Genomic DNA, 16519 nt, shown 5'->3' with positions numbered 1-16519 from the left:
AAACCCCTGAGCCTAGTCTGGTACCTGGCATGAAGTGGGGCTCTGTATAAACAGGCTGAAGGAGTAAGTTTATCTCAAAGTCGTCTTCTCTCTAGAATCTCTGCTTCTCTCTAAAAATCTACTTCCCTCCAGGATCTCTGCTTCTCTCCAGAAATCTGTTTCCCTCCAGAATCTCTGTACCCAATGCTTCTACCTCTTCAGACCTGGCACGAATCTCCAATTATCCAGCCTTGGGAGAGCAAAACATAGGAGAAGACAGGGAAAGCCCATCTTTCTGAGACTGGGCTTTAAAGCCCTCCTGGGAAGAAAGATTCCAAGGGACTCTGGAGGATGCGGTTTCCACCCCATCAGCCTTGATCCTTTCACAGATCCACTGCAATCCTCAACAAGAATGAAGGATCCCTTGTGCTTACGTAGGGGCTGCATTTACCAAGGCCAAAACCATAGCAAAACCTCCCTCCATGATGACTGGGGCTTCCTGCCTCAGCAACATCCCTGCTCTGCCCTCCATGCTTACTACGGTTTCCTCCCTCAGCAAAAGACTGCCCCGTGTTTACTATGGCCTTCTGCCTACGTTGGCAAACATCTTTATTTCTGTTCAGTCTGTTTGGGAAGGACTCCTCTTGTATTGGGGTTCATGCAGGAGCTCTTATGCTTACAAACACACCCTAGGGTTTAGTGGGCTTTCCAACCCATGGTGAGTGCTCACTAAATAGCCCTCCCATCCATTCCCACCATCCCACCCCTTTGCCTCTGCTCTGTTTGGCTTCCCCTGGCAGTCCCCCTGGGCTAGCTCCTCCCCCACCATCTTGGCCTGCTAGCAGCCATTCCAAACAGGTTCAAGGTCCTTCCTTGCCTGCAGGCCTCTATCTGCCATTCTTTCAGCCCCATCTCCCTCCCACCCCATTCTCGTGCTCATTCTTACCCTCGGTGTTTTAACACTGCCTCCTTCAGAAGGCATTTTGTGACACCCCATGCTGAGCTGGGCACCTCACCTCTGGACTCCCTGGTGCCCTGGCTAGCTCCCCTGACCGTAGCACGCGTCCCTCTGAGTCCATGTCTGCCTTCCCCACCAAACAGGTGGGGAGACCTGAGGAAACCACTGAGGGCCGGGACTGGGGCTGCCTCAGTGCCCCTGGGAGATATCAGCAAATGTTTGCTGCGTGAATAAAGGCACGACCTTTTTCACTCCTCTGCTCAAAACTCTCTGTGGCTTCTGTCTCAAAACCAAAGCTGAGCCTATACGCTCTGCTCCCTCTCAGCCCTCTCTTCCACCATTACCCTGCCTCAGTCTGTGACTGCTGTGCTGCCACCAACAAGGCTCTTCCCTGCCATCTGCAGAGCTCACTGCCTCACGTTGGATAGGTCTTGGCTCAGATGCCACCTTCTCCTTGAGGCTTTTCTGTCCACCTCACTGTTTTGTGTGGGTCTCAGCCCATCGATAACCCAGGTTCTCATGATTGCAAGATTGCCCTCAAGAGTAACCACCAGGAAACTTAAAAAAAAAAAAAAAAAAAAAGGTTTATTACTTATAGGATCTGGAAATCACACAGCATACCACGGGCCATACAGCAAAGTCATGGTGGAGGGTGGGTGCATGGGTGTCTGGGGTTCTGCTTTTATTGGGATCAAGGGGGGTGTGCCTAGGATTTCAAGGGTTCACTATTCATGAATTTAAAACATAAGAGTTGGGGGGCGGGGGCAGCGCCTGGGTGGCTCAGTCAGTTAAGCCAGACTTTGGCTTAGGTCATGATCTTCTGGTTCATGAGTTCCCAAGCCCCACATCAGGCTCTCTGCTGTCAGTCTAGAGCCTGCTTCCTATCCTCTGTTCCCTCCTCTCTCTGTCCCTCTCCAACTCGTGCTCAAAAATAAACATAAACATAAACATTAAAAAAAAAAAAACCACAGAAGAGTGGGGAATTTAAAGCTTGGGAAGAGGAAAAACAGGCTGCTGGTGATTTATGGAAATCAGCTAAGATCTCTAAAACAAAGGTGCCTAGGGGCGCCTGGGTGGCGCAGTCGGTTAAGCGACTTCAGCCAGGTCACGATCTCGAGGTCCGTGGGTTCTAGCCCCGCGTCGGGCTCTGGGCTGATGGCTCGGAGCCTGGAACCTGTTTCCGATTCTGTGTCTCCCTCTCTCTCTGCCCCTCCCCCGTTCATGCTCTGTCTCTCTCTGTCCCAAAAATAAATAAAAACGTTGAAAAAAAAATTAAAAAAAAAGAATAAAACATTTAAAAGTTACAAAAAAAAAAAAAAAAAGAAAAGAAAAAAGAAAACCCAACTGCCAGGGCTTACAGTACACCTGCTTCAATGTGGACATGTTTTCATCCCCTGATTTATCACCATCTGACATACTATATATTCAACTTATTCTTCTCCTTTCTCTTTTTGGCCTCTCCCATTAGGGAAGGTATTTATGTGTTCACGGCTGTCACAAATGAAGTGCTCAATAAATATTTGCAGAATGAATGAGTGGATGTACACACAGGTCTTGAGGTCAAGGGAGGTTTCCAATGGGGCCCTAATATTTCTGCCAGACTGTGCCTCTCGCCCTTGGCGGCTGGCTCAGACCAGGGGGTCCCGGGTGGGGGTGGGGGTGGGGCAGAGAGAAGAGCTCCCAAGTGGACAGCGGAGACCTGATTTTGCTAGCAATGGCCACCTGATGCACAGACGTGGACACAGTGACCTCTTGTGGCCAAGGCCCAGGACAGCATCTTCCCAGTTCCTGTGCGGGGGCCCTCGGGTCAAATGGGACGTCTGAACAGTGGTTGAATCTGAAGGCAGATGGGCTATAACAGACACACTATATTTCAAAAGCTTAGTACAAAAAAAAAAAAAAAGCCTGTAAAATAACCTCATAGTTTTAAAAATAGCGACTACGTGTTAAAATGGTAATATTTTGGATATTTAGATCAAATATATTTATTTGGGTCAAGTAAAATATATTACTAAAAGTTCACCCGTTCCCCCTCCTTTAAAAAAAATAAGCTGTTAGAAAACTGACAATTACACATTTGACTCACACTATATTTCTATAGGATGGTGCTGAACCACAGGCGAACTCTGGCCATCCTCCCCCCACCCTGGTTCAGAGGGACAAACTCCCCCTAGGTGACCGCACAGCCAATGAGATCGTGCTGTGGATGAAACCGGATGGTGCAGTGTCCGCTACTGTAAATGAGAGTCCCTCAAGTGAAGCGGTTTTACTTATCGTCCAACAGTCAGACATGACACATAGTAGGTCCTACAGAAGCGTTAGGACTCTCCTGAGCATGCCCAGAACCTGGCAGAGTATGAGACAAGCAGCCCCCTAATTCCTACCGGCTCTGAGACACAGGAGTACTGGCCTCGCCAGCCCCTTCTCCAGGCCCCCAGCCCCTCCTCCCTCAGACCCAAGAGTCCCGGCCCCCAGCCCCTCCTCCCTCAGACCCAGAAGTCCTGCCCCAGCCCCTCCTCCCTCAGACCCTGGAGTCCTGGCCCCACGGGCCCTCCTCCCTCAGACCTAGGGGTCCCGGCCCCCAGCTTCTGCGGGGCCGGCGGCGACCGGTCCCGTCCGTCCCCCTCCCAGCCTCGCACCGAAGCCCGGGCGGAGGTCCCTTGGGTTTATTCGCAGCGCTCTTTACAGGCAGCCCCGCATCCCCCGGCGGCGGGGCCCGGCGCAGAGCCGGGGTCGCTGGGAGGCGGGGGTGGCGGCCCCGACGACCCCTCCTCGTCGCGCCCCCCGCGGCCCTTGCCGATGGCCAGGCGGGGCCGGCCGCGCTGCAGCCCGTCCAGGAGGGCGCAGGCCTGGCAGAGCGCGCGGCTGGCCAGCGCCCCGCAGCGGGAGCAGGCGCCGGGGGGCGGGGGCCGCGCGGCCGGGGCCAAGGCCAGGCGCTCGGCCGAGTGCACCAGGTCCAGCGCCGCCGACGGCCGCGCCGCCTCCAGGAGCTTGAGCAGGTGGCGCGCGTGGCCGCGGAAGGCCTCGGGAGCGTAGACGCACTCCTCCGAGAAGTAGTCCAGGCGGCGGAAGTGCGCGTACAGCACCACCTCCTTCTGCGAGGCCAGCTGCAGGGGGCGGCAGCGCGGCAGCGCGCCCCCCTCGCCCCGCGAGCCCAGGCCGCCGCCCCGGGCCAGCCGCCCCGCGTCGCCCCGCAGGAAGTTCATGAGCACGGTCTCCGCCATGTCGTCGGCGTTGTGGCCTGGGGGAGAGAGACGGGGAGCCGGTGAGATGGGGGCGCCGCCGTGGGGCAGCAGGGACCCAGACCGACGGGGAGGGGCCCTGGAGAGCGGCACAGAGTGGGCGACCCGGGCTGGAGACCCCCACCCCACCCCCAGACACTGCAGGATGCCAGGACCAGGAGAGAGATGGGGGGGGGGGGGGGGCGGTGCGTGGAGAACAGCAGGGAGGGCCGGACAGGGCCATGGAGACCCCTGGGCACCACGGGACAGCCTGGTGGAGGTGGGCGGTGGGCACAGTGAGAAACGAGAGGGGACACACAGGCCTCCAGGAGGCAACCCGGGGTGCCCTCATTTGCCACCCACGTATCGCCAACCAGGCCCTGTGCCGGCTGCTTTTTCAGGAGGGTAGTAGAAGTGCTTTATGCTACAAATATCTTTTCAGTCTCAGTTGAAGGTGTACGTCACACGGCACCGGAGAAGTCAAAGCGGCCTCTAACGGTCAGCGGAGGTTGTCAAGTAGGCTGCTGTCCCAGTGCCGGGGAATGCGGATCACCGCGTGCGGGAAGGCCAGCGAGAGCTTCAGTATTTACCCAACAGTCACCATAAATGTCACCTAAACGTCTACCTATTCTGCATCTTGTCGTCTTATGCTTGAGTCTGTCTGGTCCGACAGACACTGGTCTTCTTGGGGCTTCTCCAGTTGGCCACACTTCCCCTCCTCAGGGCCTTTGCACCAGCCACCTCCTCTGCTCAGACCCCAACAACTGGGTCTGCCCTTCACTGGTTACTCAGACGGCCTTCAGGTCAGGCTCACTCAGGAACCACTTCCTAACTCCAGGCTTCCCCCTTCACTGGGTCCTCCTGTTGTAAACTGGCAAAGTCTGTGTGATTTTTCCTTAGCAGCACTTACCGGGTTATAATTATGGACATGATGGGAGGGCAGGGGCAGAGGCTGTCTTGGGCAGCATCAGGACGCAAACATCTCTGTAAGGTCTGCTGTTTGCCAGTCTCTGGTCTAAGTGCCTCACACAGAACTCACTTTATTCCCAACGACCCTGGGACCTCGATATTATTAATAACCCCGTTTTACAGATGAGGTAACCGAGGTTAGGTATTGCTCGAGGCTACAAAGCCTCTGGTACAGAGGAGATGGTCAACAGTCACGTGTTGAAGCAACGGTTGGGAGAGAGTAAGTTCTCAAGTTCTCAGAGAGAAGAGGCCGACAGAGAAGGGGGGTCTAAAGAGTTGCGTTTCAGACTACAGATGGCTTCTGATGGGTGGTGTCACTTCACTCGCCTCCTTTTGTGAAGGGACACAGAGAATGTCATTTTGAAAACTGCAGGGAACACAGCCCCAGCCCCCGCAGAGCACCCCTGCACGCCTCCACCGCCAAAGCGAAGGCAGTGACTCAAGGCTTGCCGCGCCCAGCCCCGGCGCGCACACACTCTGCCCACGCACCCTCAGCGGGCGTGCGCACCCCCTTCTCGTGGAGATCCCCCACTTCGGGCACCCCCGGCGTCTCCTTCACCCCTTGCTGGGCACGCGCCCAGCCCCCTTGCAGCGCCCGCCCCGCGCCCCTCTGCTGCGGCGCCCGCGCTCACCCGTCACGATGTGCGTGGCTCCCACGAGGCGCGCCCCTTCCTCCAGCGCGCGGCGCCGCAGGACCCCACAGAAGGTGCAGCAGGCGCGGCTGCGGCCGGAGCCGGCCGTTCTGCGGGCCACGGCGTCCATCGTCCAGCCCCCGAAGAGGTCGGCGTAGGCCACGACGGTGAGCGGGAGGTCCCAGCGCGCCGCCTGGCGCCGCACGGCCGCCAGCGCCGCGTCCCGGTAGCCGCCGATGCCCTCGTCCACGGCCACCAGGCGCAGCGAGACGCCCAGGCGCGGCGCCAGCTCGCGCAGCACGTGCGCCAGCACCGTGGAGTCCTTGCCGCCGGAGGCGCCCACGGCCACCACGGCGCCGGGCGGCAGCAGGCGGCCCGCCAGCACCGTGTGCAGCACCTCGGCCTCGAAGGCGGTGCAGAAGCAGGCGCCGCACAGCGCTTGGCCGGAGCGCGGGCGGCGGAGGGCGGCGCGCGCCGCGTGGCAGGAGACGCACTGCGGAGCGGGCATCGCGGGTTCCGGGCGGGCGGGGAGGAGTTGGCTGCCCCTGGACAGGGAGAGAGGGGAGGCAGGTTACTTGCGGATTCCGGATGGCGGGGTCGATGCCTCCGGGGAGGCTGCTGGATCACATCTCCAAGGAGACTATCTGGGGTTGCTTTTGTTTTCGAGGTGGGGTGTTTGGGCCTCCAGGGCTGGGCTCAACTCTGCTCTGGTGTCAGAATCTCCCACAAGCTTCTACGGATTTATCAAAACATGGATAAACCCATCCCTGACCCCTTTCCGTCCCCCTCCTCCAACCTCCTCCATCCCCAGCCAAAACCAATCCTCTAGCTACACCCTCCTTGGTCCCACATGCCTGTTAAACCCAGTATCCCCTCCCCAAGCTACCATCGCCTCCAGCCTGGCCTAGTGCAGGAGCCTCCCAGCAGGTTATCTGCTTCTAGGATTTGCCACCATATGTGGAATGACCTCATGTGACCTATTGTTTACTGTCTGTGACTTTCTGAGGCAAGGGACCAGTGCCACTCAAGATGTCTAACAGGCACCTCAAAACCCAGATTCCCGATTCTTCTCCCCACGCCTGCTTCTCCTGCAGTAAAGAGCACTTCCATCCTTTCAGCTGCCCAGGCAAGATGCCCTGGGCTCCGGGACGCTGACCTGCTCTCGCCAGTCTTCTTCCTCTCCCTGCCGGTGACTCCGAACTGCAATGTCAAGTCCTGACCATTTCTCCACATCCTCAGACCTCAAACCCCAAATGCCCAAATGGCATACAGCAAATCCTGTTTGACGGCAGCTTTAACCCAGAAGGCGATGCGTCTCCCCATCTCCACGGCTGCCACCCTCATGTGAGCAATACTGCAGGAGGCTCCTCACCAGAGTCCCTGCCTCCACTCTGCCCACCCTCCTCTCCTCTCCACAGGACAGCCAGCGGACCCTGCCCACTATACATCGTCCCATACAACCCTTCTCACTTTAGGAAAAGCCAGTGGCTCCGAGGCTCTCTGTGATCTGGGTCCCTTTTTCTCTGACCTCATGTCCCACTGTCCTCAGTCATGCTGGTCTCTACTCTCAAACACTCCATGATGCACCTACTGGAAGGTGTTTGCACCAGCTCTTTCCTCTGCTCAGAGAACTCCTCCCTGTCACGGGGCCAGCAAGTAACGCTTAGGAGCCATCAATGGTGACCATCAGGTGCACCTGTCAGCGCTGAGCAACAGCCCTTTGAAACTTTTTTCTCCTTTGACTTTTGACTTGATCCTCTCTCTGCTGCCCTGGTTTCTCTTCTGCTGAATCTCAGTCTCTTTTGGAGAGTCCTCATCATGGTCCTCAGGTCCCACCCAGCCCATTCTCCTTGTAGGGACTCTGAATTGTGATGTCCATCCAGCTGGTCCTCCAAATGCCCCACTGAGGATTCTGGCTAGGCCTTCTCCCAGATCCCAAGTGCCCACACTGGCCAGGCTCCATTCCACGAGGCAGAAACCTGCTCCAGCCCAGCTGTTTCCTGTCTCCTGAGAGCATCACCACCTTCCACCTAGCCCCTTCGCAGGACAGGACATAAAGTCGCCTTGGACTCATCCCTCCTCTTGCCCTAAATCTACAGTCACCCAGTTTTGGAGGTCTGCCTCCTGAAGGAGGAAGACCCTGGCAGGTGTTGAGTCTGTGCAGATTGTCAGAGGCTCATAGGCCATGATATGGAGTTTGAATTTTATTCACAGGGAGATATGAGCCACAGGAGGATTCTGAGCAGGAAAGGGATATGAACTGACATGGGTTTTGTTTTGGAGAGAGAGAGAGAGAGAGAGAGAGAGAGAGAGAGAGAGAGAGAGAAGGGCAGGGACAAATGGAGAGGGAGAGAGAATCCCAAGCAGGCACCATGCCCAGCGTGGAGCCCAACACAGGGCTCAACATCACTAATCAACCCTGAGATCAGGACCCAGGCGGAAATCGAAATCAAGAGTCAGATGTTTAACTGACTGAACCAGCCAGGTGCCCCTGATTTATATTTTAAAACGATCCCATTTCATTGACTGCTGTGTGAGGAACATCCTTTAGGGGGCAAGAGCAAAGGCAGGGAGGCCAGTGAGGAGGCTATGGCAATAGCCAGTGACAGATGCAAGTGGCCTGGGTGGGGGTGGTGGCAGTGGAGGTGGGAAGGGTGGGATTCTAGATCTGTTCCGAAGGCAGAGTCCATAGGACTTGCACAAGACTTGGATTGTGGTGGAGGCGGGGCTGATGAGAAAAGGTAAGTGCAAAGTGACTTGGAGGTTTTGGCCAGAGCACCGGGGAGGAAGATGGGGCCATTTTGTCAGGAGGGTCCCCAGGAATTCCATTTGGACACATCAGGTTTGAAATGCCTGTTAAGTGTCTTCCCCTTGAAGACTATGAATCCAGCCTGGGTCAGGCGCCCCCTCTAGGCTCACAGAGCCGCTACGATGCCTCCATCCCAGCCTGACCATGGCTCTACCCGTCATGGTGGCCGACCTGTCTCCTTCGGGGTACTAATGTCAGGGACTGGGTCTGCCTCGTCCACCAGCCTCACATTGGGCTTGGAACAGTGTCGGCGCTCGCTAAAGAACTGTAGAATGAGGTAATAATAGATGCCCCCAGAAAAGACGCGGACCCCAGGGATGCCTCCGGATTACAGCCTTGTCAGGATGATAGTGTGTGAACCCTCTATCAGAACAGAAGCTCGAGGACACACTAGGGGCCTCTTTGATGTGCCTAATGGCATGGGGGTTGGGGAGGGAGATCGTGGAATCCCCACCTGGTGGAAGGGGTGGACGGGCAAGAGACAGGATGGACCACAATGCCCCCAGTGGGGATCCTGGCCAGAAGGCCTCTGGGACACAGGCGTTAGGGAATCACAGGGGCTAGTGTCACCACTCCCCGAGGCTCTCGACCTCACATGGCACCGCAATAACGAGCGGGGGCCCATGGGCCCACACGCTCCAGGAGCAACTACTCACCTGGACAGAACGCGGTACTAGGACGTCCCAACAGCCCCACACGCGGAAGTCTGGCACGGAAGTGGCTCCGGAGACTACAACTCCCACAAGGCTTTGGGGCTGTCTTGCCTACTGCTCCTAGAACCCCATGCGGCAACTCCAAAGTTCCTGCGGCTACTAGGCCTCCCAGTCCTACAACTCCCAGCAACCCTTGCGGCCCCTTCTACCGATTGCCAAAGTGTACTTCCCGATTTCCTTTATGCGCCTGCGCCTGGTCTTAGGACGCGGCAGAGCTGAGAGAGAGAGAGAGAAAGAGAGAGAGAGAGAGAGAGAGAGGGTTTCTATGACGGTGAGAGAAAGAGAGAGAATTTCTGTCGCAGTGCGTTGTCACCGTCACCGTGCCGGACACTTAAAAGGCGAAGTAGCTGTATTCGGATTATCTGTTTTCGTGGGATTATTACAGGCTTTTAAAGACACTGTGGAGCATTGATTTCTACCCTTTGAGGGTGGCGTTGCAGCTGGGAATTGAGGATGGGAGTGCTGCGGCGGCTCAAGAGTGCGAAAGGTGGAGGTGACGCATGCGCAGGGCAGAAGTCCGAGGGTCGGGGCTCGGAGTGGATCCATGCGTGCACGTGCGGGTGGTATTGGTGCGCATGAGCGTGTCGGATAGGGAGAGGTAGCAGTATGTGTGAGCTGAGGTCTCTGCGCGTGCCTCAGCTGTTAGTGGTTGGGGGGGGGGGGGGGTGGGGGGTGGTTAGTGGACGTGTGCCTGGCTCTGGGTAGTGGGTGAGATTGAGGTCCCGGCCAGCGAACCGGGTAGTACACACTTCCCTTCACCAGGAGGTGGAGCTCCGGGATGGCAAGCCGGTGAGAGAGGGCTTGACCCCTCGAGACCCCGACTTCTGAGACTGAGGGATCCAAAGGCCCAGACCCCTGAGACTCAGTAGTCTTTAGGCTCAGGGTCCTGGAGCCTCAGAGGTCCAGTAACCCAGGGGCCTGGAGACCCAGACCCTCTCGATTATTACTGAGAAATCGCACTCTAAAAAATACACCAAACAAAAGTGCATATTCACATCAAAGCCATGTTTGTATGAGCACTCTTCCTAATTGTTCCAGACTAGAAACAACCCAAATATCCTATTGTATAGCGTATGGCATATGCACACAATGAAACTCTTTCCACAGTGAGAATGAATGGATAGCTGTTGTGTGGGTAACTCTCACAATAAAATATTAAGCACAAGAAGCCAGACACTAAGATCCCAACTACATCGAAGTCAAAAACAGAGAAAACTAATCAATGATGATAGAAGTTACTTATAGTGGTTACTTTTTTAGAGGGGAGTAACTGAGAATGAGTGCTGGTAGGGTTTCTTGATCTAGGTGGTCATTCCAGGAATGTCATCATCGTACGAAAATTGATCAAGCTTATCTTTATAAACTGAACTGTTTTCTCCGTGTATGTTTTGCTTCAATGTCTTTTGCTTTAAGAACAATATAAGGGGATGTTTCACTCAAATATATGCTATTTCGTTTTAAAATTCAGATGACGTGTAAAAATTATAAGAAAAATTTCATTTACCGAAACGGTCTCAAGAAGAAACAAAACCCCCAAATAGCCATGTGTCCATAAAGGAATTGATTCAGTAGGAAACATCTTTGTCCAGGGGATAAAAATTCACTGGCAAGTTCTGAATGGCAGAAATCATACCGATTTTCTATGAAGCTTTCCAAGTATTAAAGATACATCAGCCAGTATGACTTTTGGAGGTCTTTTGCTTTCTTCAGACTTCATTGAGTCCTGCAGAGTAGGACCAAGAACCTCTTCATCTCTGGCGACTGGGGGTCTGAAGTTGCAATAATGCATACAATTACTATCCTTTTCCTATCCACTGGCTTCCTCCTGTGTGTGTGTGTGTGGGTTTTTTTTAACCACTTTTCCCATACTGAGACCGTGGTGACCAGACTGTCCCAAGACAGTGCCTGGCATTTATGGTTCAAGAGATGTTTCTGCTGCTGGTAGTGCTGCTATAATCCATGCTGTAGGAAGGTGAGTGGGCCAGGAGCCAGAAGAGTCTAGGGTGGGAAATGAGGGTGGAATCTGGGTCTCTAACGGCTTTGGTGCAGGGTCCAAATATGACATTGAAGTACAGAAATTGGGGACACGGGTCTCCATCCCCCCCAGTTACCTGGGTCAGGACTCCTGACTAACTCCACACGCCTCCTTTTCTCTCTCACCCCCATGAATCGATGGGTCCTGTAAGCTTTATCTCCAGAAAATGTCCCAAATTGCTCCCTTCCTCATCCCCTCTTTGTCCTGCCTCCTCCCCTTCACCCATATGGCCTTGACCATTGCTCCAGCCTCCTGGTCTCTGGTGTCTCCCGTCAAGTCTGTGTCCCACATAGAACAGGCCCAGAAAGGTTTCCCTACCCCCATAGCCTACCCTGCCCCTTCCCCGCTCAGAGCCCTCTGGTGGCTCCCCTGCACCTCAGGGTGACTTCCTCAGCTTATCAGGTGCAGAAACTTCCCTGTCCTCTCTAGCAGGCCCCAGAGATATTTGCATTTCCTTTCATCTACCAGGCTCATAGCCATGTGTCCGTAAAGGAATTGATTCAGTAGGAAACATCTTTTTCCAGGGGATAAAAGGCTCAGTTCCTTTGCTTGTCACTCCTCTACCTGAGGTGCCTTCCTCCATATGTTAATATGACCAGTTCCTCTCCTCCTTCTAGTCTCAGCTAAGCCTCTCTCCCTCCAGGATCTTTCAGCCACTCTAGAGTCCTGGAGTCTATACATGGGCTTGGGTCAAATAGTTGTGCACCCTCTGTGTCTGTTTGGGAAGTGGGAGAGGCATACCTCTCAGCTCCACCATCCCTGTTCACCCCCCACTGGATCCTGGTCCGATAGCAACCCCCTGCCATGCTGAGCTGGTCCCAGGAAGGAAAAGCCCTAACAAGCCGCACCCCCCCCCCCAACCCTAAGCACCTGATGTCCTGGAGCTGCCCCACGTAGGGGCTGGAGATGAAGGAGAATTTACCTGCCAGGCTTAGCACCCGCTGGGCTCCCAAAACAATTCCTTCAGCCTCTCTGTGCAAAGTGAGTTGCAACACAGATTCTGGGGGTGGACAGCCTGGCCAGGTGTTTAGGATGTGGAAGGGTCTAGGGCCAGAACTTCATCCCCTGCCCACCCCAGTGCCCCACCCCACTTCCCCAGAAAGCCCCTCTTCCGGCAACTATGTGACTGAGGAGTAGGAGGGCTCATGCCCCTGGTCCTCACCCTGCTCAGAGGGGCCCTCATGGGGGCTGGCTTCCTCTTCACCTATGGCCTCACGGATCTACTACACAAGGTGAGCGGGCCTGTCCCTCTCCAGGGAAGTCTCCAGGAAGTCTCTGAGTTCCAGGTGGGGCTGAGCTGTCCCACCCCACCTGTAGTTAGAATTAAAGGGGCGACTCTCTGATCTGAGAGCCATGTTGTCCCTACAGGTGTGGGGGCCCCCAGGGAGCAGAGCTGAGAGGCCTGACCGAGTCTCCGCCCTTCTTGAGATGGGACTAAGGTGTGGATCTGGAGTCCAGAGGGACAGATATGGGGACATCATGGTCAGCTTCTTCCTGGAAACACCTGGCCCACACACCCTGTGACTGCTCCTTTGTGTTCTACCTGCCCCTACCCCCATCTATGCACCTCCTCTCCCTTCCCTGTTCCCTCTTGTCCCACCCAGTCTCAGCCCTCTGATGCAGGGACTAGCCTTTGTCATCTTGTTAATACTATACAGTTTTTAACTCAAAATTTGGTTCCCACTGTATACCACATTTGTCACCTTTCCCCCCTAAATTTGTACTTTTAATGGTCTGCATTCCACAAGCATTTACTTATCACACACTATGGGCAGAGTAAAGCCCAGCATTCTTAGGGGTCACAACTGTGCAAGAGGGCCATGCTGCATTTAGTGACAGGAGTCTTTGTCAACAGAAATACTGGATGGTCAGGGGCCCCAGACTGTTGACTCCACTCCAGATGCCCCTCCAACCCACCCCCTCCTCCAGGGCAGCTGGAGAGAACACCTGAAAACACAAATCTGGACGTTTCACTCTCTGATTCTCTAGCTTTCCACTTTCAGTGGCTTCTATTTCTCATGGAAGTAATGAGAAAGTAGGAAATATGGCCCATGAGGTCTTGCTTTCATCTGTTTGTCCCCCTTTTGACTGTTAGACAGGGTTCCCCAGAGGAATAGAACCAAACAGAGATTTACTATGAAGAACTGGTTCAATAATGGAAGCTGAGGGGACCCACAATCTGCCACCTGAAAGGTGGGGACCCAGGAAAGCCAGAGGTGTAATTCCAGTCTGAGTCCCAAAGCCTGAGAACCAGGGGGAACTGATGCTGCAGATCCCAGTGCACGGGCAGGAAAACACCAATGTCGCAGCTCACGAAGGGAATGAGTCTGCTCTTCCTCTGCTTTTTGTTCTTTTCAGACCTTGGATGATGCCCACTGGCAGCCGGAAGGGGTTATCTACTTTACTGAGTCAACCAAGTCAACCGATTCAAACGCTAATCTCATCTGGAAACACCCCCACAGTCACACCTGGAAATAATGTTTAATCTGGGCATTTAATCAGCATAGACACACACACACACACACACACACACACACACACACAAAACTGGGCATTGGTCATTCTGACTACTGAGACCGTTGGCCATATCCTGTCCTTTGCTCAGGGAAGATGGGGCTCCTGTGAATAGGCAAATGGCCCTAGTTGTCAGGTTAAAGAGATCCTGGGACAATGTCTTAGAAGGAGAGAAACAGGCACACTGTTTTCCTGGATCTTTTGCATGTCACTGTGAACTTCTCTCTGGGCCACCTGTGTCCCCCTGGATTGGTGGACCAATCAATGTACCAGGGCTCAATGGCTCTTGCTCCCGGAAATTCAGCCACTTTCCCCCAACACCTTCTTCGCTCCCAGCAATTGAGCAGCTGGAATGTCAAGCCAACAAAGGTGAGCCACCAGAGCAGCCATAGGGTGTGAGAGCTACAATAGTTCCTGCTCCTCCACTGACCCTCGGAGCCCCATGGCTGCTTCAACTTCTCTCTTCTCCTGTAGCCAGCTTTAACCTGGATGCAAATGTGGAAGGGGATTCTGGGAAATGTAGTCCCAGCCTGGCAAAGCTCCACAGGCATCTTCACTGAAGGCTTACGTCCCCATTTAAGAGCCATCCTTTAAATACAGTACGTAAAAGGGGTGCCTGGGTGGCTCAGTTGGTTAAGTCTCTGACTCATGATGTCGGCTCAGGCCATGATCTCACAGTCCATGGGTTTGAGCCCTGTATTGGGCTTTGCTCTGACAGCACAGACCCTGCTTGGGATTCTCTCCACCACCACCGCCCCCACTCCTCCTCCACTTGCTCTCTCTTGCTCTCTCAAAATAAGTAAAGAAACATTTTTTAAACATTTTTAAAGAAATACAGTATGTAGAAAAATTCATCAGGCCTGTAAACCTCCAGAACGTTACCTTTTACCTATTAGCTATGATTTGTGCAAGCTAGTTTCAGTTACCTGTTGCTGCACATCAAGCCACCCTACAACTCAGTAGCCTGAACAATCATTGTATTTTGTCTCACAGTGCTGTAAATTGGTCAGAGCCCAGCTGGACAGTTTCACCCCTTGTCTTGCTCTGGGCTCTTCTGGGCAGTTATGTTGTGATGGTGGCCAGGGCTGGGCCTGGATGTCTGAGGCTCAGGGTTCCTCTATGTAGCCTCTCTCTCCATCAGAGTCCCCTGGGTTGCTTACACAGACGCCCAGGACTCTGCGAGGCAGGAGCAGAAGCTACCAAGCCTTCTTAATATCTGAGCTGTATGAGTCTTAGAACATCTTGTCCTCCACATTCTATTAATCAAAGTAGTCATGGACCCGACCTTGATTCAAGAGGAGGAGATAATAATAACAACTTTATCTCATAATGAGAGGAGCTCCATGTTTGCATAAGGAAGGGCAGGGTTGTTTGGGGTGGTCTTTGGAAGCTAGTTCCTACAGCTGCCCATTTGTCTTGAGTTTTGGCTGCCTGCTCTATGTGATGAGGGGATTACCCCTCTCTGTCAGAGATGTTCAGAAGATGAAATGGAACCGGATATGTAAAAGGGCAACACAGAACCTTCACTTTCCCTGCTCTTGAACTAGTGGCAATAGCCTGGCATTGTCCATAGGACATTTCTGGGGGTGGATAGAAGGATAAGGAGGAGAGACTGAGACCTTCCCTTCCCCTGAGGGAGTTCCCTTCCCCTGGAGTTTCCCTTCCAGGTAGACCTAAGCCCTCTCCAGCACATCTGACATGCTGATTATACTGACTCCAGACCTAAGATCCCTGTTCTGTGTGATCAGGCCCCTCCACAGAGCTGTGGACATGCCCAAAGCCAGCACTCCCCTCTGATTCAGAACCACGGACAGCACCATCACACTTTCCCAGGGACCACCTCCCAGGTAAGTCCTGTTTGGAGACAGCGCCCCCTGTGGGTGGTGGCCCCTCCTCTGCTGGGGCAGAGGTGATGTTGGTCACAGAGCACAGAACTTGGTAGCTGGAGGAGGATTTCCAGCACATTAGGAGACTGAGTGTGATAGAAAACATAATACCTGAGAGTCCAGGAATTCTCAGGGTACCAAGATCACCTGTGGAATTCACATCCCTTGAGATTGCCTGAGAGTCCCTACCATGTCAACTTGTCTCTGAGGACCCACTTTGCAGTTCAAAAGGGCAAGAGCTCCCGCTGTCCCCCCCACCCATCCCCCTCAGCCATCCCTAGCCTTCACCTCCCCCATCCCAGCCACCTACCCTGTGACATTGGAATTGTCAGGAATCTGTCTCCCAGCCAGATGCTACTCCCCTCAAAGACAAGAGCTACATCTCTCATATTCACCCCTTTACTGGAAATCTGAAGGCATAAGGTAAATGGTTGTTGAATGAATGAGTGAATGAATGAATGAAATTTTCTCTCCATCTCATGGGAAAAGTTGATAATTCTTCCCTCTCAGATTAACATAAACTACCCATCTCCCAGCTCAATGAATTCTGGTCTGACAAAGATTGGTTAAGTAGTTCCCTGTGTAGACAGTGGTGTATGAGACAGGGCACCCATATATGAGTTGTGCAATTCACTTGCCCACTCTGGACCTCAGTGTCTTCTTCTGAAAATCAGAGAAGTGGGGCTAGAAGGCCTCCTAGCTCTGATGGCCTGTGGGTTATAAGTTCCTCCTTTGCACACAGCTAGATTCTCTGTGGTTTCCCCGTATCTCTCCTTCTCATTCTTCTGCTTTTCTTTTTTTTT

The 16519-nt window shown here is 53.9% G+C and overlaps 1 protein-coding gene and 1 long non-coding RNA gene across 2 annotated transcripts; one reads left to right on the top strand and one right to left on the bottom strand.

Annotated features, from left to right (window-relative positions):
- Nucleotides 1–3587: 3587 nt before the first annotated feature.
- On the bottom strand, nucleotides 3588–9661 carry LOC122493789 (cytoplasmic tRNA 2-thiolation protein 1-like). The gene is made up of 3 exons (XM_043598385.1): nucleotides 9225–9661; nucleotides 5760–6304; nucleotides 3588–4178 (listed from the first exon to the last, which is right to left on the bottom strand). The coding sequence occupies exons 2-3, from the start codon at nucleotides 6265–6267 to the stop codon at nucleotides 3604–3606; spliced, it is 1083 nt and encodes a 360-aa protein (XP_043454320.1). The 5' UTR covers nucleotides 6268–6304; nucleotides 9225–9661; the 3' UTR covers nucleotides 3588–3603.
- LOC122493790 lies at nucleotides 4090–4793 on the top strand. The gene is made up of 2 exons (XR_006300041.1): nucleotides 4090–4202; nucleotides 4601–4793. It is a non-coding gene; the product is annotated as an uncharacterized LOC122493790 (long non-coding RNA).
- Nucleotides 9662–16519: the final 6858 nt, after the last annotated feature.

The sequence above is a fragment of the Prionailurus bengalensis genome, chromosome E2 (assembly GCF_016509475.1).
Source record: "Prionailurus bengalensis isolate Pbe53 chromosome E2, Fcat_Pben_1.1_paternal_pri, whole genome shotgun sequence".
NCBI lineage: Eukaryota > Metazoa > Chordata > Mammalia > Carnivora > Felidae > Prionailurus > Prionailurus bengalensis.
This window is presented reverse-complemented; position numbering and strand designations above follow the sequence as displayed.